The sequence below is a fragment of the Clupea harengus genome, chromosome 14, assembly GCF_900700415.2.
Source record: "Clupea harengus chromosome 14, Ch_v2.0.2, whole genome shotgun sequence".
NCBI classification, from domain to species: Eukaryota; Metazoa; Chordata; class Actinopteri; order Clupeiformes; family Clupeidae; genus Clupea; species Clupea harengus.
In genome coordinates this window covers 20,018,977-20,046,117 of record NC_045165.1, presented here as the reverse complement: position 1 = coordinate 20,046,117, position 27,141 = coordinate 20,018,977, and the positions used below count along the sequence as shown (strand labels likewise).

General features: G+C 44.0%; 1 protein-coding gene across 2 annotated transcripts; it reads left to right on the top strand.

Annotated features, from left to right (window-relative positions):
- The first annotated feature begins 226 nt into the window (after window positions 1–226).
- txndc16 (thioredoxin domain containing 16) lies at window positions 227–18,162 on the top strand. Of its 2 annotated transcripts, XM_012822983.3 has the most exons (19): window positions 227–694; window positions 1,066–1,148; window positions 1,357–1,430; window positions 1,526–1,600; window positions 1,956–2,077; window positions 2,443–2,533; window positions 3,669–3,825; window positions 4,860–5,026; window positions 5,816–5,876; window positions 5,972–6,107; window positions 6,534–6,680; window positions 6,804–6,863; window positions 7,480–7,648; window positions 8,248–8,384; window positions 8,612–8,696; window positions 9,971–10,109; window positions 10,779–10,945; window positions 14,950–15,143; window positions 17,650–18,162. In XM_012822983.3, exons 1-19 carry the CDS (start codon window positions 505–507, stop codon window positions 17,907–17,909), a joined length of 2,514 nt encoding a protein of 837 aa, XP_012678437.2. In that variant the 5' UTR covers window positions 227–504; the 3' UTR covers window positions 17,910–18,162. The 2 variants fall into 2 exon arrangements, with proteins under 2 accessions (XP_012678437.2, XP_031436395.1); XM_031580535.2 differs by lacking the exon at window positions 6,804–6,863.
- Window positions 18,163–27,141: the final 8,979 nt, after the last annotated feature.

Sequence of the window (27,141 nt, the reverse complement as noted above, 5' to 3'; positions counted from 1 at the left end):
TTTTGCGCTACTGGAAATGACTAACTCCGCCTTTTACCCTCTACTGCCTTATCATTGGGGTGTAATGTGCCTTACCTCCAATTATTCTAAAGTTCATTGGTTAAAGATGATGTCAACTTTTTACACCGAGGGTACTTGTTTGTTATTGGTGCGTTGTACGACGTCAGGTTCTTTGAACATTCTGTGCATTTCATTGGATTGTCAGACGCATAAACACTTTTTACAGGAAGAAACAAAACACTCGCAGATCTGTGCATTGGCACCAGCGAGGAGATGGGTGCTTTACATAGTATTCAAGCTCTCTAGACTTGCATATTAATATAATGCAACTCTTAATAATGAACGGGTATAGAGAGCAAAAATTGACTTATTAGATTTCCCTGTGTTTTATTCTTTATGTCCGTACATTAGTTAGCTGGGTAATTTAGCCAGCATGTAGAGTTAGCCTGAAGAGGCTAATACCAGATTATTTAAAAAAATGTTCTCCAGTCATGCCACATCGGAATGCCATTGTTAGTTTGCAGTTTTGTCATCATGACGCACCTCATGTTCATCCTCATACTTACGTTACTTTGCCTGCAAGTCCAGAGATGTGCAGCGGCAAACACGTCAAAGTTGCTGGAGCTTACCCAGGAGAATCTCGCCCAGAAGATGCTGTCTGGAAAAATGTTCTTTGTATACTTTGGAAATCAAGGTAAAAATGACTTTCCATCTTCACCAACACAGGACTTGTGTTAGATAAGCTTATGTTGATGTTATATAAATGCCCCTCTTTTTGTGCTGAATATATTTTCTTAAAGAGAAAAGGAGGAGAACATATAGGGCAGTTCCCATATCTCATTATTTCCCCATTCCCCATTGCCTCTGGAAATGAAAAGCAAATGTAACCACAGCACCTGAAACGTTGTCAAAAGTCATGATACATGGCATGTATCTTGTTTTGTTTTTTACTTCAGAATTACATCAGGCTTGTTTAGGAGTATTGTTTACTTTTTGCCAACACAAAAACAGCTGTTGCAAATACAAAAGGTCACGCACATGATGTAGTATTTCGCTTACATGCAGTGAATCCAACCCTTGAGCTCTTCCTGGAGCAGCTGGAGCTGTCTGCTGAAGCACTTGAGGATTATGGCATTTCAGTGGCAAAGGTAATCACTGCTTGGAACATAAATAATTATACTGGAGAAAAGACTCACCTGAATCTGAGGATCTAAAACTACAGGGCTAGGCCGACATGCCTAGGTCAGACATGCCTGGTCAGATGAATACTCAGTTGTTTAAAAAGTAAAATGGAAAAATCAGAAATTCCATGCATATTTGAGGGAGCGTCTGATAAACCACTGTGTATTTTTTCAGATTAACTGTACAAAAGAAGATATCGCAAAATATTGTGGGGCTGAAAAGCTGATCAAGAAGGCCTATTTGTTTCGGTTGGTATACCTCTCTAAACATAATAGCTTCTAGTCATGTCATTCATTTGGAAGGTTTTGTTTGTGTTGAGCTTTTTCTTCTCTTGTTTGTGCAGAGGCTCAGAGGTGCTGAGGAATTTTGACACAGACACCGTGTTTGATGTCAATGCTATTGTGTCTCATGTGCTCTTGTAAGTAACTTATTCCCTTCCTAAGCAAATTGGCATGGTTGATTTCAATATCAAACTTCACACCACATCGAAAGCTATTTACGTGTTTCTATCATTTGAAAGCTATATGCTGGTCCCTGTTTAAATATACGTCTTTCAGTGTGTCATTCTGTTGTTGCGGTAGACTCTTCCTTTGTTCTTGATCTTGTTCTAAAGGTGAATACATTATTTGATTCGAAGCTTTGCAAGTTTGATAATATTTTATGAGATTCACAGGGTTGTTGTGAAGTAAACTGCAGTGTATCTCTAAATAGCTCTGATGCATGTGCCTGTGTGTGTGTTTGTGCTTGTGTGTGTACTCTGGTTTCTCCCTTAGCACGGTGCTTTTCAACGAGGTGCGTTATGTCCACACTCCCGCTGAGTTGCTGAACATTGAAAGGACAGCTAAGGGCAAAATGGACGTTGTCTTCAGTCACATCCAGGTCCTTGGGCTCCCAGGTACAGTACGGTTCTTCACAGAGCACTATTAGCACTCCCGATACCAGTTAAAAAACAAATAGCTAAAGATCTCAAATGTTTTTCTTAATTTGTGACAATGAAATAATTGGTAACTGATAATTGATAATAACTACTGACAAATAGAGGTCTTGTAAGTGTAATTCAGAAGTTAACATAAGAAATCCATAAACCTCATAATTTCAAATGATTGATGGTTTATTCATGTTCCTACATTCATACTTTTGTTAATAGATGTCTAATGTTTACATCATGTAAATAGATGTCTCATGTTTACATTCACCCTATAATATGACTAATAATCATGATTTAGAGTGTCACACAGAACTTTCTGTATCCTGAACTAGAACACAGGGCTCTGATGGAGACCGCATTCGTGTATGGAGCCAAGTTCCAGTTTGTGTTGACGACTGGAGGTCCTGTGCTGAAACACATGGGGTGAGAATCATGTTTCAGTCTTTGTGATCTAAGCCAATGACAGGCCTGATGATATCTGTATAACGTGACCATCTCTGTGGAGAACTGTGGTGAGCAGAAGGTTTGGATTCCTTCATTGTGCAGATGCATTGTGTGAACAAAGGCTGTGTCTAATTCTTATGGACTCTTTTGTGAGTATACCCTGTGTAGTTGCTTATCACTTATTTAATATCTATCCATCCATCCATCCACCGATTTATCTAGCTTGTTTTGCCCCGTGTAGTTTTCCAACTAAACACCTGGGTTCTTATTTACACCTTGAATTGAAATGGGCCCTGTATGCCTCTGCCTGCGTAGGAGAGAAGGCTAGATAGTGTAGGTGTGAGTATGCACAGCATGCATTACCACGAGGGTGTGATGGGACCAGATCGCCTGTGGAGGCACGGTAGGGTAGATTATGATTGCATTTGAGACGGCAGGAGTGTGTGCAATCCTCGGAGGGGTTTCACCAAAAATGGCCTCATTTGCGTGTAGCATGTTGCATGTGAGAGATGTAATCGCACCCCAGTGAGGATAGAATGGAGACTGAGAGGATGCATATTTATAGCAGGTGTTAACCGAAGGGTGACACAGGATCATTTATCATCTAGACTTCCATATACAGCTAAAGGATGCTGGGAAATGGGGCTCTGCTGATGGTTGTGTAGGCACTGCAGGGTTGTCTGATGAGGATTGTTACCAAACTCTGCAAAAGGATAGACTTCTGTAACGCTGTCATTTTATCAAAAAAGATAACTTCCGAAAATGTTTTTTCCAAAAATAAGCGATCCAGTGACTAGGTGTATATCAGACTGTACACTCTTTTAGTGGGGAAAGCTCTCTCTGAAATATAAATATGTTTTAATATATTTAACAAATGTTTTTTTTTTCAAGAAGTCATTTTAAATACTCTGCTGACTAGCCAGCTCTTATACTCTGTTATGACATGGCTGGTCTAGAATCTAGCTGCCACTAGTGTTGATTCCCCCCTAACTCTCTCTCTCTCACTCACACACTCTCTCTCTCTCACACACACACACACACACACACAATATCTCTCTCTCACACACACTCTCTCTCTCTCTCTCTCTCTCTCTCTCTCTCTCTCTCTCTCCAGTGTGGATGACCCTGCATCTCTCCAGGCAGGCCTGTGGTTCCTCCACTGTAAGGATGTGAGGCGTGTAGCTGAGCCCTGTCCCCACACGGCCATGAGACGACCCCTCACCACCCTCAACATCTACGCCTTCCTGCAGCTCATGGAGGCTCCCCTGCTGGTGAGCAGCCGCAGTGTCTCCCAAACACACACACCTGATGCAGAGCAGATGTATGTTTGGAATGCTTGGGTCACCTGTCTTTACATTCTGATCGTTCTTGAAGCCGAAGGAAGATGAGTCTACCTGGGACTCTTCAGAGCACTGTAGTCATTGACAACTAAAATGTAATGGCAATATGCTGCAATATCTGCTTCCGTAAACTACACATTGAAGGGAGGAGGGTGTACTTGGGTGCGGTGACTGTTTGCAGAAATGCTAATGACTTGCAGAAGCTTTAATATCCTTGTCAATCGAAAACAATTGGATGCATAGGTGGACAGATGTGTCTACTTTCAAGGATGGCAAGACGTTTCCCTTCTTTGATATGTGTGGCTGAAAACCATTCCTCAACTAATCATTTTTATTGACCTAGCAGCATTTCATCCAGTTTGACTTTCTTGAAGCGTACTGACCAACACAATACAATCTGACCAAAGTATTGCAGAATCTATACAAGCATCTTATACAGCACTGAATTTTAGCATGTGAACAGACAGATTCATCTTGTGGATGCTATGATCATATACTGATTTTCTGATATTCATATTAAAAACCCCACAAACAATGGAGCATCATCACTTTTCCTAATCCTGGACTACCCAACTTTTGGCACTATATGTGTCATGTATTTAAATGGATAGAACAAGGTAGTAGCAACACTACGGCTCCACACCAAGGGTGCCCACAAACTGAAAATGACTTCAGATATAAATACTTGCTTAATGAATGAATTAAATACAAATGCTATATATTCTCACCACTGCGCTGACGTTCTGAATCGGGGGTTCCTCTGAATCAGGGGTTCATCTGATCATGAGTTCATCTGATCATGAGTTCAGGCCCTGGGCTCTGTAAAGTGCCTTGAGAAAATGATATTGTTTTGGCACTATATAGATAAAAATTGAATTGAATTGAATCTGGCAGACCCAACTTTAGGCCCCCTACAGCCTCAGCAGTGGTGTTAGTCTCGCTCCTGCGCTGTGTTTCCTCATCAGACTGAAGCGTCGGTGGACCCTGCAGAGGTGGAGGTGGTCTACAGTCACCTCCATGTCCCTCTCCTCTTCCTCTTCACCCAGGCCCAGACGAGGGCCCTGGACCGGGTCACAGCAGAGATGCTCGCCTGGAGACTACGGGGAGAGGTTGGCGTAGTGCTCATCCACAGGTCAGTGGGGTAGCAGAGGACTTAGCATACATATACATAACAAGACATATAATGCATGAATTACAGAAAACTAAACTGTACAACTATTAGTGCCCTAATGAGTTAAAGTAACACTTTGCAACAATGTGACACTTTTTGAGGTATGGGCAACTACTTTTGGTACCATCCTCAAATTCCTTTGGGTAGCATATGGTCATGTGAAGGACAGATAAACCCCTGTGTCTTTCCCACTAGACATCCAGGATATGTCCTATGTAGTTCGCTGTACAGGGCCGGAATACCCTGAAAAAATGGAAGAAAAGCTTTTACAGCATGACATTGCCAGCTATACTGCCAAAAGACACCAGTTAGTGTGTTGGCAAGCTTCTATCAGTGTCAACTGGGCTGTTGGTGGTGTTTGCAAGGTTTTTGCATGCCTTTAGGTAGTTAGCTTGCTAGTTTTGGAACAGAACTCCATATTGCTGCTTTAAGATGGTTCTGTGCTTAAAATGTGTGTGGTGGTGTACTAGTCATGGGTTTAACTCCCTCAGGTCTGTGGCATATCTGAGGACTTCAGTTGAAGATTAGCACATCTGTAGCTCTCCGCATCAATAGGAGATACATGGCCCTGGAAATGACTTGGAGATATAACTACATTTATCTTACTGTTCAGAATCGCTAAATTCCCAGGGAGCAAATATAGATAGTTCTTAAAACCAAGCGAATCACTTAGGTGGGATGTACTGAAAGCATGGTCTTTGTGTATTCCATGTTGTTTTAAAGAAAGTTTCACTTTGTCTTTCCCGCCAGGGATAGCCCTGATGTTAAAACCCCATTAAAGTACAATGCAGCCTTCAAACTCACAGAGGAGGTGAGTGTTTCAGATACAGCGCTTTCAGAACAATACCCGAGTGGCCATGAAACTAGTCATTTTCTCATTGCAGTGCTTTTCTGAATTCTCCACAGGCTGCAATGAGGTATGTCACATTTAACAGCATAGAAGAAGTTGTCACAGTTTTCAAAGAGGAGGTAACTCCTATGGGAGAAGAGGAGGAAGAGGAGGAGGAGGAGGACGATGATGAAGATCAATGGACCACTCTGGGTAACAACGCTGTCTGTATCTTGCAAAGTGCAAAGTCTGTCGCAGTGCTTTAAAAAGAATGCAGGCTGTGGATCATAGGAGTCATTTTGATGAGAGGCATGTTTAATTAAACATTTACAGCATAGGGGAAATGGCAGAGATGATGATGGTAATTAGGCAACGTGTTCCGTTCACTGAAATAGTGTGTATTTTTCTCACACAAGAGAATGATATACACAGATCTCTCTAGCCAGAGTCAACAGTATGGAGGTGTATGTAAATCCATGATTTATTAGATATTTATTCATTTAAATGAAAGCCCCTGAAAGAGCCATATTTTGTCAGTGTGAGTAGCTTCTACACCCTTCCCTATTGCGTTGTGTGTATGTGTGTACAGCTGGAGTGATTTTGGTTTTAACTGGTATGTTGTTTCTCCTCTGTGTTCAGATGTGTTGGATGATGAAGTGGCCGAGTCTGTGTACAGAGACCGGGACCTGATATTGGACTTGGAGCCGCTTTTGGAGCTCACTGCAGACATCTTCACCAGTACACTGGCACAGCATGACCACTTGGTGGTGCTGTTTTATATCAAATGTAAGTGCAGGAACAGGTTTAGCCTCACTCTCACATGTAAGACTTTCACCGAACTTAACTTATGTTGCTATGAAATGCTTGGTGAACTGACCTCATCCAGTAATGAATCTGTGTGTCCATTAGGGGAAGCCGTGTCCATTGCTTTCCTGCATTCATTCGTTGAGGTTGCTGAAGCGTTGGAAGGTAAAGAGGAAGTAATCAGACCTTAACACGCTCATCTTCAGAGTTTCCCATTTTGGTTCACAGACCTTCAGTTCCTTAATCAAAAATACTTATACCATCAAAACCCAAATTATTCCACTAAATCTAATAAATCATGCGGCCTCATAAAAGTTCCTCTTTAACTATTAGTCATCTTTGTTCACATCTTTGTTCGATTTGATGTCTGTTTATGAATTATTTATTAATTTCCCTTTATTTAATTATGACAATGGGAACAATACTGACATGGCCCAGTTCTCTGGTAAAATGTAATAATCCAGTACATAATAACAACATCACCGAAACTTTACAGGTTGTGTAACAAGTGCTGATGCAAACAGTGGTCAATGACGTAATAAAAACTATGGAGAAGTGCAGCCACATACAAAAGCCTGGGGAGTGAGTGTGTGTGTGTGTGTGAGTGTGTGAGTGTGTGTGAGTGTGTGAGTGTGTGTGAGTGTGTGAGTGTGTGTGAGTGTGTGAGTGTGTGAGTGTGTGAGTGAGTGAGTGAGTGTGTGTGTGTGTGTATATAATTAAAGGCCATGTGATTGTGTGTGTGTGTGTGTGTGTGTGTGTGTGTGTGTGTGTTTATGCCTAGGTTTCTCTGACGTTGCTATGGCCTCAGTGGACTGTGGAGAGTGGACAGACATCTGTGGCTCCCAAGAAATCACCTCCTTTCCGACAGTGATGGCATATCACCATGGCGGCGAGGCCCAGCTGTACCGCGGCATGCTGGGAAGTGAAAGCCTGCACAGGTTCATCCTGCTGTGAGTGGCATGCTCATCCTCTCCTGTTCCCTGCACCGCTAATCCCCCCCACATACACATGCCAATTGGTTGTGGTAAATAGCTAGCTTAGCTGCAAGTGCAGCACTTAAGCTGTGTAAGCAAAGTTGCATTGTGGGAATGTTTGAAGAAGAGACATCCGGATCAAATTTGACAGCGCTATCAAGTGATCTTAGTACTCAAAACAACAACGCATTTTTTCCCGAGCTTCTGATATAACCGGGGCAATTAGAGTTTTTGGGGCTAATAAATAGATGGATCGAAGCTTAATTAGCTTAATGTAGATAAATGTTCCTTTCAGACATCCTTCATCATTGGACCTGAGTCCCATTATCCATTATTCTCATAAAGTATCAGATGAACAAGTAATATCCTAATTGTCATAACTCAGTTTAAAGTGCATGAGGAAATCCATTGTTGAGCCATTATGAGAGCAAATGTTTTGGGAGCCTGTTTCATGTATCTGTGGTGTGATTAAGGTGAGAGGCCAGACTCAAGCAGTTGTGTCTGGTGTGTTTGCGTCACCATCTGGTACTTACTGCGGAGATAAAGGTCCTGACCTCATTTCCTGTGTTTACCAGGAGTCGGCTGGGCAGCCCGCTCTGCCTCTCGTCCTCTGAGGAGGTGCAGTCCTTCATGGGCGGCGGGTTGGAGCAGTCCCACACTGCCCTCGCCCCCCTCAGAGCAGTGGGGCTCTTCGGCTCCAGCCAGGATCCAGGTAGGGCCAGCACCAGACTCAGGGGACTCTGGGTCTTTCTCATAATTTTTTGTAGTTTTTTTCTTTATTGTCTCTTTCTGTATTTTGTTCAATGTTTCTTTCTTTCTCCTCTTTCTCTCTCTTCCTTTATTTGTCTTTTTCCTTTTTTCTTTCTTTCTTTCTTTTTCTTTGATACTGTTCCTTTGCCTCTGGCTTTCCTTTCTCTCGTCCATTCTGTCTTCTCTCAGGAGTTGCCTTATTTGAAGAGGCAGCAAGAGGACTGAGAGGGGAGATTCTGCTGGGGATGCTTGTTGACACACCGGCCCAAAATTGGTAAGTTCAGAGCCAGAGGGGTACCGGGACTATAAACACTGCCAGAGGGTTACCGGGCCTATAAACACTGTCATAGGGTTACCGTGCCTATAAACACTGCCAGGGTGTTACCGGGCCTATAAACACAGCCAGAGGGTTATCGGGCCTATAAACACGGTCATAGGGTTACCGGGCCTATAAACACTGTCATAGGGTTAACACTGCCTCTGAAAAGCTCTTACTCTTTCGTCTCCACTGTGTCAAAATCTAATAAGCGTGCACTCAGACTAATCCATATTTAATTCAGGGTGCCAGACAAGATCATCTTCTGCCACTCTTTTCTTGTATTTCACCTCCCTCCTCCCTCAATGCACAGTTATTGCCCATTGTATGATTCGCCAGCTTGTAGTTGAAGCCCACAAAGAACCCTTGATTGGGTGACTATAAATTAAAGGATTTAAAAAAAAAAAGTTGGGTTTTTAGGGGCCGATACATTTAATTAAAGACTCTATTAAAGAATTTATACCTGTGGGATATAAAGAATTCCACCAGATGTAGCCAATCAGATATTTCTAAATTAAAATAGCTTAACTTGAGGTTGCACCTACTCTATAAGAATGTGTCTAATAGCAGACCAGACCAAATGGAAACCAGACCAGATGCCCCAGATTCCTGAAGAGGTGAACAAGCCACTCGTATCTGAGCAGGCCCCCAGGTTACAAACATTCACGCTGAGTCTACAATGGCCATCAGATTCTTGATTGACATGTGGTTCTGTGTGATCTGCACATGGTAAGATTTATGTTCTTGACCCTGCCATCTTTAGACGTCCCTCTGAAGAGTGCAGGGCCGCGTTGATGGTTTGGGTAATCGATTTCACGGTAGAGGAATGTAAACATCGACGCACAGTGATTTTAGTTATTACGCTTAACTACACTGACTTGCATCTGTGTAGCATGTCCTGGTTGTGATTTTTAGTAGGACATTTTTATTGTTTTGGCACTATATAAATACAATTGGATTGAATTAAATTGAAACACTGAGGTGTGGGTGTCCACACCTGGCATTGTGTGTGTGTTAGCATAACGTTGCATTAAGCAATTCCTAACATACCAGTAGTCCTCATTCCTAAGTACAGGACTAGAATGTGCTTGTTGTGTTATGTGTTTGTGACAACTTTGCAAGAACACCACCAGAATAGCAGATGACACACTTGACTCTTGTCCAGAGACAGACAGCTGTGGTTGTTTGTTTAGTGTGTGTCAATGGCAGTCAGTGTGCTGTGCCATCTTCAGGGGCCGTGAGCTGTCCTTGGATCTGCCTGCGCTGCTGGTGTCACGGGGCCCTGAGGTCCAGAGAGAGGTCCACTCCATCCAGGCCTCCTCATTGGAGGAAGTCATTGGACTCATCCGCAACGCAGCGCTAGATCCATTTGTAAGTTTCTCCGTGTGTTGGTGTGTGATTAAGAGAGAGTCTGTGTGTGTGTGTGTGTGTGTGTGTGTGTGTGTGTGTGTGTGTGTGCTTGCACTATGGTTGGAACACAGAATGGAGTGATTTTCTGAAATGTAATCAGTGGAAGAGCAAATCACTCCTGGGACGATCACATGGCTGACAGACTCAAACAGATCCAAACAGAGGAATCTCATCCTTTTTTGGCCTTAACGTCGCGTATTCCTCCCCTAGACAGAGATGAGTGGTATCGCTCTATCCTGGGGAGGCTCCAGTCTGAGTGCTGCGTTTGTGACAGTGTTTACAGCACTTTTGACCGTCTGTTTACTCAGCACCCAACAGGGCTTCATCTCTTTCTGTCTGTCTCTGTCTCTCTCTCTTTGCTTTTCTCTTTTTTTTTCACGTTTTCTGTCTTTTATTCCTTATATTTCACTCATTCAAAATTCTATTTATTCACCCTTTCCTTATTTGCTGAATCTGTATCTGTTCTTTGTTTCACCCTCCGTATCCATTTACATCTCTCTCCTTTTCACTCACTTTCTCTCTCACACTTACTTTATCACTTACACATGTACATGGTTTCCCTCTCTCTTTACTCTGTCCATCTGTCTCCTATCTTTCTCACTCCCCCTCTCTTCCTGTCTCTCCTGCTAGCCTGAACTGACGGTGGAAAATCTGCCCCAGTATCTCGAGCTGGAGAAGCCCCTGCTGCTGCTGTTTGTGGCTGAAGATGGTCCAGAGAGTAGCGCCGCCCTGCTGGAGATACGAGGACTGTTACATGCTGGGCACCTGGAACGCTACCTACCATGCTGGATAAACCTGTGTGTACACTCTTAGTTAGAAAAACATAATTATATCTTTATGAAGCCAAATGTTCTTGTGAAAACATAACTTCATCACATGATGAAAAAGTAGCTTAAAATGGATACCGTAGAACTGTTCATCAGAGGGTTCTGAGTACAACGGTATGGGGTTCTTATGTGGATCCAGATAATCTAGAACTTCTTAATAGGAGCAGTAAAGGGGCTCATCCCATTTCCTGTGTTTGCACCCTTACTGTTATGACAGAAGAATGTTGCACAGCAGGAGTTCCAATTTAGGCCAGGCAAAGTAGCGTTTTTTCGACAGACAAATTGTAAAATAATTTTTTGCAGCTTAGATCATTTCTCTGAGGTGTCCAGAACAACATACTAAAAGTCCTAAGAAATCCTAGTTGAGGAAATATGTTAAATTCTCATCAATCCGAGATGTGTGCCAATAAGGCCAGGCAACATTACACCCCAATGGGGCTATTTTTTTCCTTTACTCCTATCAAAATGAAACTTTACACAATGAAACTACCCATGAAAAGTACATTTTGTTGTATTACAAGTTTCTTTGAAAATTTATTTTAATATGCAAATGAGCTATACACTAATCGAATATCCCCAAAATACACCCAAATAGGCTTAATTTTTTCCTTTACTCCTACCACAATAAAACTTTACATAGTAAAAGTATACATGAAAAGTAACTTTTTTTGTATTACAAGTTTCTTTTGAAATGAATTTGAATATGCACATGAGCTCCACACTTATTGAATACGTCCTAATTTGCATAGGCAGAAACACCATTCATATGTATAACAAATACATCGGCCCAATCTTCATCCAATCATCCTACTGCCAATGGGTGATGGCAATGCTGCTTTTAGACTGGCCTCTAACCTGAAAACTGCCTGGCTTAGTAGTACCTGCCAGGGGTATAACCCCCAGCCGGTATAGTCTTCAGGGTCACAGAGGCACACAAGCCTCCCCACCACGACAAGGTAGCAACAACAGGGGAGGGCTTTTTTTGGTGTTTTTTATTTTATTTTATTTTTTTTTGTTTTTCTTTTTAAAGTTTTTCTTTTTTTTTAATCCAGCCTGGATCCTCGACCCCTTCTCTGTGACTCTTGGTTCTGGCACCCCCTATATCAGTTCCTGGTTTGTTCTTTGCTTAATTCGTCCCCTCTGGGTCATATTCATCTGATAAATCAGGCAACTGTGAGTTTTTGTGCAGCTAGTACCACGACATTCTCTGCAAATGGCAGTGCAAGGGAGTCCATGTTTTTTGCATGTTCATCTCTTTGTGCTGCAGTCTTTCTTGCAACTACAGCGGACTACATCTAGTATTTCTGGTGGTGCCGCATCATTTGGTAAATGACCCGAAGACTATGGAACTTTGCAGCTGTTGACGTTGGAGGGAGAGTTTGAGGTTCCACTGGAGATGAGTTCTGAGTTACTTTATCACAGAATCGCCTGTATCTCAGCATATCCAGTGATTCATCTTTTTCGCCCCCATACAGTGATACTAGAGCTTTTTCACCTGCTGCAATGATGATGCCTTTTCCCACATTTTCCTGTGACTGGCTGAACACCTTAGCTTGTTCGAGAAAGCTAGTGTCATTTTTTACTTTTTTCAGTGCCATTCCCTTTCCTATGCCAAATAGACGAGACGTAGAATCACAGCCTAAAATGGCATGGATAAAGAGGAGATTGTCACACACCTTGGGACCAAGTAACTCCTTCGTCTGCTTTATGCACCATATCCGTCTTGTTTTTGTTGCTTTCTTTGGTTCTGGTGCCAGAAACAGCTCCTGTGCATTCAGATCAGCATGATGCAACAAGAGTACTAACAAGTCTGTGTCATCACCTACTAAGACTGTCTTTTGTTCTGGCAGAGGCAATGGCAGTTTGGACAATGAGCACATCTGTATCGTGCTTTGCATGGTCTGGGATACACCTAGCCTTCTCAAGTTTAGCACTGAGATAAACCAAGAACCGTTGTTTGTTTTCCTTATTGTTAAGGAACTGGTCCTTTTTGGATTGGATGATCATGTCACCAGAGAAGTGTACAGTCACACCGGGAGTAGCACCTGTCCGACGCAGTTGAGTGGCGTCTTTTATTGTTGGTTCTATAGTCTAGTTAGTTCTAGTCTAGTCTTGGTTCTTCATGTCTAGTTAGAAAGGAGTTGGTAACTTAAAATGTTCCGATTGGGTAACTGGCACACATCTTGGATTGATTGCTACCTTGTCGTGGTGGGGAGGCTTGTGTGCCTCCGTGACTCGTCTAACTTGTGTGTGACTTTTGATGAAAACTATACCGGCTTGGGGTTATACCCCTGGCAGGTACTACCAAGCCAGGCAGTTTTCAGGTTAGAGGCCAGTCTAAAAGCAGCATTGCCATCACCCATTGGCAGTAGGATGATTGGATGAAGTTTGGGCCGATGTATTTGTTATACATATGAATGGTGTTTCTGCCCCTGCAAATTAGGACGTATTCAATAAGTGTGGAGCTCATGTGCATATTCAAATTCATTTCAAAAGAAACTTGTAATACAAAGAAAGTTACTTTCCATGTATACTTTTACTATGTAAAGCTTTATTGTGGTAGGAGTAAAGGAAAAAATTAAGCCTATTTGGGTGTATTTTGGGCATATTCGATTAGTGTATAGCTCATTTGCATATTAAAATTAATTTTCAAAGAAACTTGTAATACAAACAAATGTACTTGTCATGGGTAGTTTCATTGTGTAAAGTTTCATTTTGATAGGAGTAAAGGAAAAAAATAGCCCCATTGGGGTGTAATGTTGCCTGGCCTTATTGGCACACATCTCGGATTGATGAGAATTTAACATATTTCCTCAACTAGGATTTCTTAGGACTTTTAGTATGTTGTTCTGGACACCTCAGAGAAATAATCTAAGCTTCAAAAAATTATTTTACAATTTATTCTACTTTTGGCTCCAAAAGGGGTTAGTTTGCCTGGACTAATTCTGCTGCCAGGCTTAAAGGTACAGCATGTAAGATTAAAGGTACAGCATGTAAGAACTGAATACTTCTCCCTTCACAAGCATTTACCAAAGAAGTGTGAAAGGCCCTCTCTAGTGCCAGTGTTTTGGTTGGTCCTTTCTGGGCTATTGTAGAAACATGGCGGACACAGTGGAGAAGGACCCGGTCCCTAAGTAGATATGAGGGGTTCATTTTAAGCTAAATGAAAACACAATAAATTCATAGTTACAGGTGATTATACACTAATGAAAACATAATTATGAATACTATATTCCATTTCTGCTAATAGATCACCCTAAATCCTACATACTGTACCTTTTAAACACTTCTGAGTGCTTGAATGCCCAGACCTTTGTTTTCAACATGTCAGAAGTTTAATCTTCAGGATGCACTTAAAAGGGGCAATCCACATTATTGTGCAAGCTGTCAGCTAACAAACTAAACGATTTCATTCTCCACAAACAAATTGGGGGCAGCATATCACTAGAAAATTGGTTTGTCCACCCCTAGCTCTTTCTTGATTGAAAAATTGGCAGAGGCTAAAGGCTATTTGTAGCGCAGGTTTCTGGGTGGCTATTGGTGTATATAAACACTTATTGATGTTTATATGTTACATTAAATTAGCTGAGGCAAATAGACTATTTGTATTGAGTCACTCAAGCTTTCAAGTTAGCTAACGGGCTAATTGTTAACATTAACTGACTGCAGGATAACCAAACTTGCTTGCATTTTCTTTTTCAATAAAATCACCGCCTCAAGTTACAAATTATTATGAGAAAGCACAGACAAAAGCTAGCTGTCTAGCTTTGCTAGCTTTAGCAGCTGATCTCAGCCATAGCTGACACGTTTTGCATTTCATAACGTTTAAAAAAAAGTTATGTCTTTATATTTGATTGATATTTGTGGTTCATTTCTGAATGTTTTACAATGAAAAGCCACACCTTTTGAGGCTGCCAGGGCACAAGTTGCGTGCTTAATGAGATTTGAGTGTATTGTGATGTCTGCTCTTGCAGTCGTAGGACCCCTGCTGGCAGCGCCGTGTTGGAGTCCTACCTGGGCGGCTCCCCCCAGCTCCCTGCTCTGGTGCTCTCTCAGCTGCAGCACTCTGCTGGAGAGGTGTTCAACTTTCCCCCACGGCGCCCCCTGCAGTCCAGGAAGATCCTCCAGTGGCTTCAGAGTGTTGAGAGCCAAGAGGAAGAGCCGGCAGGTATAAGGAGTTGATAATGTGCGGGTTTTTAGTCCAAGTATGGCAGCCACTACTTCTTCACCCTTCACTGGCTCATCCGTAGAGCTCTAAAACATCAGTCTTATGTCTTCAGATACTGTGTCAAAATGGATTGGTTGTTTCATAATGCCATGATAAAGACATGGAAATGTTCTTTCAGGGTATGAAAAGAAAGTATCCCTCTGGAATTACAACATGCAGTAGTATTTGTAAACACACATACATGCCTCCATAAGACTCCTCTGTCGCTGTTGGTATAGTTTCACAGAGCACTATAAAGCTGTGAAAATTTCCACCAGCTAACACAGCAGGTGTGTGTCATTCAGTCATTTCCCCCCCTTCTCACCATCAAGCATTCTGTAACCATTTGGGACTGGGTAGAGGCACTATTACTTCATCCCTGTTGATGGGTTGAATGTGTGAATCAAAGTCTGATCATAATCCCCACATTGTCACATAGAGGCTCCAGACCCAGTCCAGACGTCATAAAAGGCCCCCCCTACCCCCCACCACTGCTCCACTGCTCCACTGCTCACCCTGGAGGCCCGCTTTCAATCATCTCAACATCTCAGCCTTCCGTGAAACCCTGTCCGCCATACACTACTGTCTGTGAGCTCATCCCCTTTGTCCCTTAGCCCCCCTCCAGTTCTATTCACCCAAATAACACAATCACCAGTGTTTCCCAGGTGGTATTACGCTGAGATGCGGTAAAAAGATGTCCACACTCCATGCTGATGCCCAGTCAGTCATTTAGGTTCTCCTCATAACACCCCCCCCCCCCCCCCCCCCCCCCCAACCCCTACCCTTCATAGCTGATTTCATGATTTCCCCTGAGGTAGGCCTCCTCTTCTCTGCACTCCTGTGATGGGGCTTGAGTGAATGTTTGGGTTCCCTGCAGCAGCAGCCCTGACCCAACGCCAGCTTCCCAGAAGCGACTCCATCTGCTTCCTATGAGGAGCGGGGGAAACCGTATCCCTTAATTGGGTTTCATTGTTGCCAGTTTTTTCTCTCTCGCCCAGGCAGTCAGGCTATAGTACTGGTACAGAGATCACCGATGGTGATGGTGCCAACTCTCTCTCTCCCTCTCTTTCTCTTTATGCCTATCTTTTTCTCTGTCTTGCTTTCATTCTCTGCCAGTGTGCAGTGAACGTTTATCCATCAGCTTTGTAAAACGTCTTTTTTTTATTAGGATAGGAAAAACTGTCGCTCTTAAAGATCCATTATCTCATGCATTATTTTTTTATGGCCAATTTAAATTCACAGGCACACACAGGCACGCTCACATGGTCCTGTCACGATCTCCAAAGCTTCTTTCTCTCTGTTTGTTCTGGGTTGTTGTTGTTGTTTCTGTGTTGTGTTTGTGTTTTGTAATTGCTCTTCCCCTCACTCTGGGCTCTGGGCCCCTGTTGTGTCTGTCTTCACTCGGGCACCACGTGCGGGCCATGAAGCCTGCCCAACATGTGTGTTTCTCCTGGCTCTCCCTTCTCACCTTGATCCGGGTTGGCTCCCAGCACAGTCTGAGGACAGCCCTGTTGTTTGGTTTTATTTTTGGACCTTTGCTGCGTTGCCCAGATGTGAGGAGGATGACAAGGTTGTTGATTGGGGAAGCAGACAACTCTTCTCATCCACCTCAGTGCTGGACAGTGACCTCTTCTCTGCTTTCTCTCTCGCTCTCTCGCTCTCTCTCTCTCTCTTTCTCTCTCTCAAGAGCTTTTGCGGCCTTTTGCCTGGAAATTAAACTCGCCCTGGGAGGCATCCAGACGGTTTTCTTTTCTTTTCTTTTTTGCATCTTGTACTGGAAATTTCTTTTTACTCAATCTTCTACGTATGAGCGCCTCAGCTGCTTCTTTTTTTTTCATTCAAGTTCCTAATTATTCTGTGACGACGAATGTGCCTTGGTTGGCAGAATTCATCAGAAGTCCACCACATCACTTCCACTTCAACCGATTCATCTTTGTTTTATTTTTCTGCAGAATGCACTGGGCTCATTACCCAGGCTGTCCCTGCGGCCCGTTTTAATATGCATTCATGACGTTAGGATCGGTTTGAAGTGAGACTCATGCTGCCCTTCAGACAGTGGGCAGAGCAGCAGGGAATATTTATTCCCATTGACTCGCTGTTATCTCACGTTCCTGGGCAGTTCCCACTGCAGATCCATGCTGCGAATTTCCAATTTTCCTGTGATAACCATGACTGCCGAAGGAATTTTCATGGTAGATCAGATTACGTCTCAACCTTGAAGTTTGCCCTTTTTCCATTAAAAAAATAATGAAAGGCTCACTTCAAATACGCGCAAGATCAGGATTCGTTCTGGGGGCTTGATTGAAACAATGTTGTCTCAAAGACACTTTAGAAGAGCTCCTCCCTTTCCCCCCTCATGTGGCTGTTTTGAACTTTATTTGTGTTTTTCTGTGGCTCATGGATGATGATTGATGAGGCCTGTCAAGGTTCATTGTTTATTTTCCCTTCTCTTCCCTCCTCTCCCCAGGTGTTGTTCCAGATGAGATGTGGGGTCCCTCCGTCTCCTTCTATGACTTCCTGTCCGTCATGGACCAGGAGCTGCCAGGCTACGCTGTCCAGAGGAGCACCAAGACCAAGATGGACGCCGCCACCAGTGAGGGGCGTCAGGAGGGGAAGGCAAACAGGAAGGAGCAGAAGAGGGAGAAGAGAGAGAAGGACCGCGGAGAAAGACAGGGCTCCGGCACTCCGGCAAACCCCCCTTCACCTCACACACACTCTGAACTCTGAGAGCGAAAGGGAAACTCGCCCCACCGGAGACTGTTGGACAGGAGCCTGCCATCTGTAGCCTCTAAAATACACATAAACGTTGCTCAAGAATGAGCTGTAATGAGCCATGTCTGAATGGCAAAGCTGCTATTGTTTATCCCCTCTCCTCTTTTCTAAAAGGGTACCCTATTTATTTTTGTTAACATTTAAGCTGTAGCAAAAACAAAACACCAGTTATTTTACTTCACCCATTAAAGATCTTGCTTTACTGAAATTTCGGCACCTACAAGTGTTTTTTGTTTTCCCCTCTCCTCGTTCCTAGTTCACCTTCTCATTCTTAAGTGGTGGTTGTTTTGTCAGTAAGCGAAACTCCATATGATACAAAAGTGCCTACCCCTCCTGGTGCCCTCAATGGCATGTTCGCCAAGCAGTTGAGCTCCCTATCATGAAGCACCTTCACTAACAGCACATTTCACCTCATTGTTTCCAGAAAGCTCGTAAAGCCAAGGTCATAATGCCTGGGCGGAGTGGGTTCATGTTGTCATCCTGTTGGTAAATGATGATACCGCGGGAGCCATCACGAGCCTGTGGTTTCTCTTTATGTACTCCTGATGCGATCACCATCATCCCCCCCATTCCGCAAGCGCTACGTAATGGAAAGGACACGTCAGGTTTCATCCGATCCATATAGAGCCTGCGTCTCTGGGTTTCACCGTGAAGATGAATAGGCATCACATCCAAATCAGGGCACAGGACAACACATTCCGCTGATCGGAAACACAGTTGTGATTGTTCAAGCCTGTCTCATAAAGGCATGGAGAGCCCGTTCTAATTTTGTGATGAAGTGGAAACGCCAGCCGCTGGTCAGCTTGCCATTGTTTTGATGTCTGAATGCTGAGTTCAGACCTCCGTGTTAATTCCAAACACATCCTTGGCTAATGCAGGAATGACAAGATTAAAAGCTGATTAGCGTGCTTCAGGAGAAGATGGTTAAACCCCCCCCCCCCACACGCACACACACACACACACACACACACACACACAGACACGGCTAATACAGGGAGTAAATGAGTTAATCATTCAATTCAGTTTTATTTTATGTATATAGCGCCAAAACAATAATCCATTGAGTGGCTCCTCCAAAGCAGACACATGTGTTCATTCAGCTCAGTGTTTTACTCATCTGCCCGCCAATCAATCACACACATCACAAACCCGCATGGGAGTACTCTGGCTAATGTAGTGTACATCAAGACACGATATACATATGGATCCACTCTTGCGTAGTTTCCCGCCAGCATCAACTCAGCTTGTTGTCAGGTCAGAGGTCAAGTACAGAACCCTAACCCTCCAGACGCCAACCTATTTTCACCCACATAGATAAGTGTGCTGATAATGTCATTTTTGTGGTGCATCGGTGTATATCACTTCCCAGCAGTATTAGCTTTGCTGAAGAGCAAGAACCCAGCCAATGGAATGGAACACATTTAGTCTAAGGTCTGGATTATTCTCTTTGAGGTTGGTGGATGCAAGCTTGATGTCACCCATACACACAAAAAAAATCCAAGTTGGATTGCTATTTTGTTCATTTCACACTTGGTTGAAAGATTTTTCTTTTTTTATTGTAACAATATTCTTTTTTGTAAACTGACATTAACTTTCCATATGGTTTTACTCTCACACCTCTTTAATAAATCAGGGACTAAGTACTTAAGTAGTGTGGATACTGGAACAAGTCCACAGTGCAATTCCAATGTGTGAGGAAACTTTTATACTCACAGATCTCAAGCTTTTGCACCCAGTAACCTCTCTATTGCAGTTATGCTCACGTGGTTATCGTCCTGATGAAGGTCACTCTTTCTGGACTACATTGCTGCATATGATCTCAACATGATTACATGAGAAAGGACCATATGTGAGAAATCTTATCACACAAACACACACACACACTCACTCACACACACACACACACCCACACACACACACACACACACACACACACACTCACACTTAGACACACACACACACACACACACACACACACACACACACACACACACACACACACACACACACACACGGTGCATGAAGAAATCCTGCGTTCCTTCATGCCATCATAATCTCCCAGTGCTGTAGATACGCTGAATGTGTGAAGTATGTGGGATTACAGCACCGTACCTGACCTTCTGAAGGTGGTTCCCATGAGGCCTCTGGCTTGATTGGGCTGACTGGCTGTTTCCTGCTGCCGTCAGAGGTCTGCCAGTACACCACTCACTAACCCGCTCACTTGTGCACTCGCTCGTTCTCTCGCACACACATGTGCCCATTCAAGTATCTCACTCATTCTCACTCACACACACACTCGCTCACCCACCGCATACAGTTCACTCAGTGACGGGGCTTGGTGCCAAAGCCATATCAGATTGGTCTGTCTCGACTTGTCTGTCTGTCTTGATGGAACCGCATATTGATGTTTTCCTGTTCTCTATTTCTGTCTGTCTCTTTCTCTATCTCTGTCTGTCTCTGTCTCTATTTCTGTCCGTCTCTTTCTCTATCTCTGTCTGTCTCTTTCTGTAGCTGTACATCTTTATCGCCGTCTCTGCATTAGCTTATCAGCTACTTCTTTGCCTGTCTCTCACACTTACAGTCTTCCTTCTTCACTCCATCTCTCCCTCACTTTGTCTCTGCATCTTTTTCTCAACTTTCTCTTCTTTCTATCTCTTGTTCACTTTTCTTTTCTCTATCTCTTTGTATTAGCACCTCACTCTGTCCGCATTGGCTTCTAGACTTTGTGATGTTCACATAAACTAGGTGTTTTGATATAGGTACTGAGAAGTCAGTTAAAGGCTCTCCGGTACCTTTTTATATGTATGCTGGACATAAATCCAGTCTAGCCATATATATATATAAGTACATGACCCCATCTGACTAGAATAATGGGATGAGTAGCAAACACCTAGGCCTTCAAATTAGGAGGCTAGCCCTTTAACTAGAGACGCTCCTGGGTTGACTGAAGGCAGGTGAACGCTCAAAAGGGGGTGGTGGGAATGTGTTTGAAGGGAGTAGTGGCGGCAAGCTAAGGTTTATGAATTATCTGAGACAACTTAGACAGCCAAAGGCCTATTTTTGTTTCAAACTAGTTTTGTTTCTTTATTTATGTTTATTGTTTACATTTCCCACTGAGGTTATTCTCAAGTCCGTTCTAAAAGCATTGAGGATTACCGGAATACGGAAGATTCCTTCCAGCTCGGGAAGCGGTGAGAAGGGCGATATTTCTTTTTTGTTCCTGTTTTACGCATGGTAATGCCTTGCGATTTTTGAGTTAGAAGAGGATTGAGTTCATTTTTGTGGATAACGTTTTGGATTACTGTTACACACGGGATTATTCCTGAAATTGGCAGGTACATTATCGCGGAAGCAGGCCGACACTTGCGGCCTGTCGGAACGCTGGCACTTTAAATACAGCTGGAACAGCTGGGACTTGAAAATACTGGTTTCCGAGAACTTTATGTTACATTTACATTTTACATTTAGTCATTTAGCAGACGCTTTTGTCCAAAGCGACGTACAAGGGAGAGAACAGTCAAGCTAAGAGCAATAAAAAAGCATGGTGTAACAATAAATACTACTTTACATGAGAATTAGAAAAACAACGACCTAGAAAAAAGGGAAAAGAAGTGCAGGAATGTAACTGCTGAAGTGCAAGTTAAGCGCTAGTCAGGTGCCAGTTAGGAGGGGAGGTGCTCTCTGAAGAGTTGGGTCTTCAAAAGCTTCTTGAAGGTAGAGAGGGACGCCCCTGCTCTGGTAGTACTAGGCAGTTCGTTCCACCAATGTGGAACTACAAATGAAAATAGTCTGGATTGCCGTGCTTGCACGGACGGCAGTGCCAAACGACGCTCACTAGACGAGCGCAGCGTCCTGGGTGTAACATTTGCCCTTACAAGAGCATTTAGGTAGGTGGGAGCAGAACCAGTAAGCACTCTGTAGGCAACCATAAGTGACTTGAACTTAATGCAAGCAGCTACTGGCAGCCAGTGGAGCTCGATGAGTGACGTGTGCCCTTTTCGGTTGGTTGGACGCGCCGCCGCGTTCTGGATCATCTGTAGTGGTTTCACCACGCAAGCCGGCAGGCCCGTTAGGAGGGCGTTGCAGTAGTCAAGGCGGGAGCTCACCAAGGTTTGCACCAGCAGCTGGGTGGCATACTGGGTTAGGTACGGCCTGATTTTGCGGATGTTGTATAGCGCAAAGCGGCACGACCTGGAGACAGAGGCGATGTGGGCCGTGAAGGTCAGTTGGTCATCAATAATAATCTTGCTGTTTTGGATGGAGCAAGAGATAAAGAGTCAGTATTGATCTTGATGTTGTGGTGGATGACCTGTTTGGCTGGGAAGACCATCAGTTCCATTTTGGCCAGGTTCAGGTGAAGGTGGTGATTTTTCATCCATGTGGATATATCAGCGAGACAGTCCGAAATCCGTGCCGAGACCGTGGTGTCCTCAGGAGGGAAAGACAGAAACAGTTGAGTATCATCGGCATAACAGTGGTAGGAAAAACCATGCGAGCGGATGATAGGGCCCAACGAGGTGGTGTAAATGGCAAAGAGAAGTGGTCCCATCACCGAGCCTTGGGGCACCCCAGTGGTGAGGCGGTGAGGTACAGACAGCTGACCTTGCCATGACACGTTGAACGAGCGCCCAGTGAGGTAGGATTCAAACCAGGAGTGCGCATTGCCAGAAGTGCCCATACTTGACAGTATGGACAGAAGGATGCGGTGGTTGACTGTATCAAACGCAGCTGATAAGTCAAGCAGGACTAGAGCCGAGGATTGAGCTGCTGCTCTAGCTGTTTTTAAGGCCTCCATTACAGACAACAGGGCTGTTTCGGTGGAGTGACCGCTTTTGAATCCAGACTGGTTCGGATCGAGGAGATTGTTCTTTGACAGGAACTCGGTGACCTGTTTGGAAGCTGCCCTCTCAATGGTTTTAGATAGGAGCGTGAGAAGTGAGACCGGTCGATAGTTTTCCACCTGAGTGGGATCGAGAGACGGCTTCTTGAGCAGCGGCGTTACCCGAGCCACTTTGAAGAGAGAAGGAAATGTTCCAGAATTAAATGAAGCATTAATCACCTGTGTTATTGCCGGTAAGACGGCAGGCGATATGGCTTGAAGGATGTTGGATGGGATGGGGTCCAGCGGGCATGTAGTTGGACGGCTACCTGTTAGGATTTTGGAGACCTCACTCTCGCTGAGAGGGATGAAAGAAGGAAAAGATGAGCTATTGACGGTTGCGCCCTTAGGGGAGGGGGACAGTTGGTCGAACTGTTTCCCGATGGCTGCCACTTTCTCTGTGAAAAAGGAAGCAAAGTTATCAGCAGTGAGGTTAGTAGCTGGGGGGGGAGGAGGAGGGTAGAGCAGAGTTTTGAAGGTGGAGAATAGTTTCCGAGCGTCAGTTGCACCGTTGATTTTGTCATTGAAAAAAGTCTTCTTAGCAGCAGTGATGCTGGATGAGAAGGAGGCCAGCAGTGTCTGGTAGCTTGCAAGATCGTCCAGTGCGGCAGATTTGTGCCACTTTCTCTCAGCCGCTCTGAGATTGGAGCGCTGCGTTCGGAGGGTATCACTCAGCCACGAATGAGACTGGGTAGATCGAGCAGGTCTGGTGGAAAGTGGACACAAGCTGTCCAAGCATGAGCTCAGAGTGGAGCAGAGAGCTTCTGTGGCATCATTGACACCTAGTGAGGAGAAAGTGGATAAAGGTGGAAGAGCAGGAGAAACCAGAGAGGAAAAGTGGGTGGGAGAGAGGTTGCGGAGGTTGCGCCGGAACGAGACCATCGGAGGGGGGACAGAGGGTTGCTCAATGAGCCGAACATCGAAGCGAATGAAGAAGTGGTCCGAGCGATGCAGAGGGGTTACCGTTAGGTTGTCCGTGGTGCAGTTCCGAGCAAGGATGAGGTTAAGCTCTTTTCCTGCTTTGTGAGTTGGAGGAGTGGGGACCTGTTGTAGGTCGAACGAGTGAACCAGGGTTCGAAAGTCAGCTGAGTTGGGATTGTCTAGGTGGATGTTCATGTCGCCAAGGATGAGTGTTGGACACTCCTGCTCAGGGATGGATGACAGCAGGGTGTCCAGCTCATGGACGAAATCACCCTGTTGTCCTGGTGGACGGTAGATAACAATCACATAAGTTTTAACAGGAGCAGTTACCATAATTGCATGATATTCAAAGGAGGCATACCTGTTTGAAGGCAGCAGTGGAGTGAATTTCCAGTTGTCTGAAATCAGCAGCCCCGTCCCACCTCCACGACCAGATGGCCGGGGAGTATGGGAGAAGGCATAGTTGGTGGAGAGTGCTGCCGGGGTAGCATTGTCTTCAGGTGTGATCCATGTCTCCGTGAGAGCTAAGAGCCCTAGGGAGAGGTGGTTGGCATAACCTGAGATGAAATCAGCTTTCTTGACTGCAGACTGACAGTTCCACAGGCCAACAGAGAAAGAGGTTACAGTAGATGAGGTTTGTTGAAGTGAGCGGAGGTTACCCAGGTTGCGCTGCCGTCTGCTGCGCTGTGATCTTTTTTGACAACCAGTGACAACAGAGATGCTACTGTGACACATGGCTATGGCAGAGTCAAAATGAAAAAGTTTACCTTGTTTGTGAACCTTGTTTCGGTGGACTTGTACAGGTAGACTTGCACGTCTTTACCCAAAAAGGTCTTGTACAGGTAGACTTGCACGTCTTTACCCAAAAAGGTCTTGTACAGGTAGACTTGCACGTCTTTACCCAAAAAGGTCTTCACACGAAAAGGGCTGAGCACGAGGGCTGACACTTCCGCTGACGCTTCAGCAACAGCCCTATGGAAGTAGCATGCTCACTGATTGCACCTGGCTGAAGGCCCTCCCAGATCTTGATTACACAAAAGTGGCTGATTGCTGGAGGTGTTAACAACACGATAATATTTTATTTATAAGGTTAATAACCACGCATGTATTGTTGTGTATACGTGTTTCATTGTATGTATTCTCTGCCTAAATGCGTTAATACAGATCTCCCGATTTTATGAAACAGCGAAATGTGACGAGTTTCTGTTTGATGCAAATAGAATTTGTTATAACTTTCTCCCTGTCTCTCTAGCTTTCACCCTCTGCTCCCACTCTCTTTCTCTCTCTCTCTCTCTCTGTTGCACTCTATGCTCTCTCTCGCACTCTTTCGTTCTGTCTCTCTGTCTTTCCATCGGCAGTCCAGCTACCACACTCCATCTCTCTCTTCCCCTCCTCTGTCAGTTATGTCATTTCCTAGTGCTCTGGTCTCTCACAGTAACACTAACAGTATTTAGCCATAATAATAATTCTCCATGTCCACTGCCCAGGTCTCCAGTCGCCATCTCGCATTTCTTATTCCCTAGGGTGCTATGTGGCGTAAACTTCTTTAGCACTTTCCTGGACTCGCCTGGTGCTCCCTGAGGCTACCTCTGTTTAGACCTGAGCTCACAGTGGGGATATCAAATCATGTTAATGGTGGTCTTGATGTTTGTCGCTCTCTCTCTCTCTCTCTCTCTCTCTCTCTCTCTCTCTCATCTCGGCATTGCTAATCTGAACCTGATGTTGGGAGTGTTGGGTGAGTGGAGTTGACACTGGCAGGGCGCTAGTGTCGGGGAGGAATGCTGAGGGAACCTGACCAGCCTTGTGGAGCTACAGGCAGCCATGCCAGAGACAAATCACTGACGGGAATAGTATAGTATAGTAAAGAGCCAATCACATTGTTGGGAACAGCATAACTTTGAAGCACTTTGAGCTGCATTCTTTTGCATGAAAGGTGTTATAAAATAAAGTTAATTATTATTATTATTATTATTATTATTATTATAACTGACATTTCCACTGTTGCCATAGTAATAGACGCACTGCGAAATTTGGTGTATGTCAACACGAAGAATAATATCTGCTTTAGCCTTATTTTTGTGGCTGGGGAAACGATGCTCATACCGTTTGTGTCAGATTTAAACGTGGATTCACTTGATGTACTTTTAATGTATGTTTTACCATCTTCTGTGGAGTTATGGATCTATCCCCATTCATTTAGATAGGAGACTGAATTAGCTCCCGGGAGCCTTTGCCAAAATGGCTGCCAAGTGGCGAGACTATAAGGACTTTTGGCCATGTGGTTTTCTCTCTCTCCTTCTCTCTCTCCCTTCCTCTCTCTCTCTGCAGAAAGCCACTTCCGTCCCATCGATTGACATTTTTTATATCTTTGTCATTTGAGCCAGCTAATGAGAGAATATTTTTTTTTGTTCTATTCCTCTGCTCTGCTCATGTTCTGCTCTGTGCTGCTCAGCAAGACTAGAATGTTCCAGAATCTATTTTATATTCCACAGCTGTCAATGTGATTAGGTGACCTAATCAGCAAATTGAACTCCTGTGTACGCGTGCGTGTTGAGGGACGTGGAAACTGCAGACTTGGAACTTCAGTCAATTTCACTAAGTGGTAGCTCATGCCTCCTACAACAGAGGCATGAAAGAACAGGGATCATAATCTGGGATGATGTGAGTCCCTTAAAGCAGTGATCAGATCATATCTGGTATTTTCAAACAGGATGTGACTGTGGGCAATGGCCAAAACATGTAGGGACAGAAGGAACTCATCTGACGACGGGCCGAGACTCGTGGGAAATGAGAATATGTGGGGGGGGTGGCATATTTTATTAATTTACTGGTGTCAAAGGTCACCTTGTGTTCACTGCATTTTGACTGGGCCGGATAAGCACAAAGCAAACAACCATTAGTCATTCCTTAATAAGATGCTAAGTGGAACCTTTGTCAGAGAAAATCATGTTTTCTCAAAAGCCCAAAACTGACTTCTCCCAATTAACTGTCGTAGCTATTCCGTAATGGGAAAGTAATGGCTTTTTGTGGTTTTGTGTTGCAACATTTGGCAATGGAGAACAGAGATACATGTGAGGTCAGGTTATCGATTTAGTTGCATTTTTGCTCAAATGCAACCCTTGCCAGTTATATCCACATGGGAGGATACATATAGCTCACATTTTATAGTTTGTGGTTTGTGTCCTTGATTAGCTGTGAAGCTAAGTAACTGTGTGGAAAGTAAATGTCATTGCCAACTTCAAAGAATACATTCATAGAGAGACTGGATAGCATTCTGCTTAAACACACATTTTACGTTGCGCATACACTCGGATTTTTACAACTGAATAACCAGAACACCAAAGGCTGCAACACATATTTCTGGACATTTCATTATATTTCTTTGGT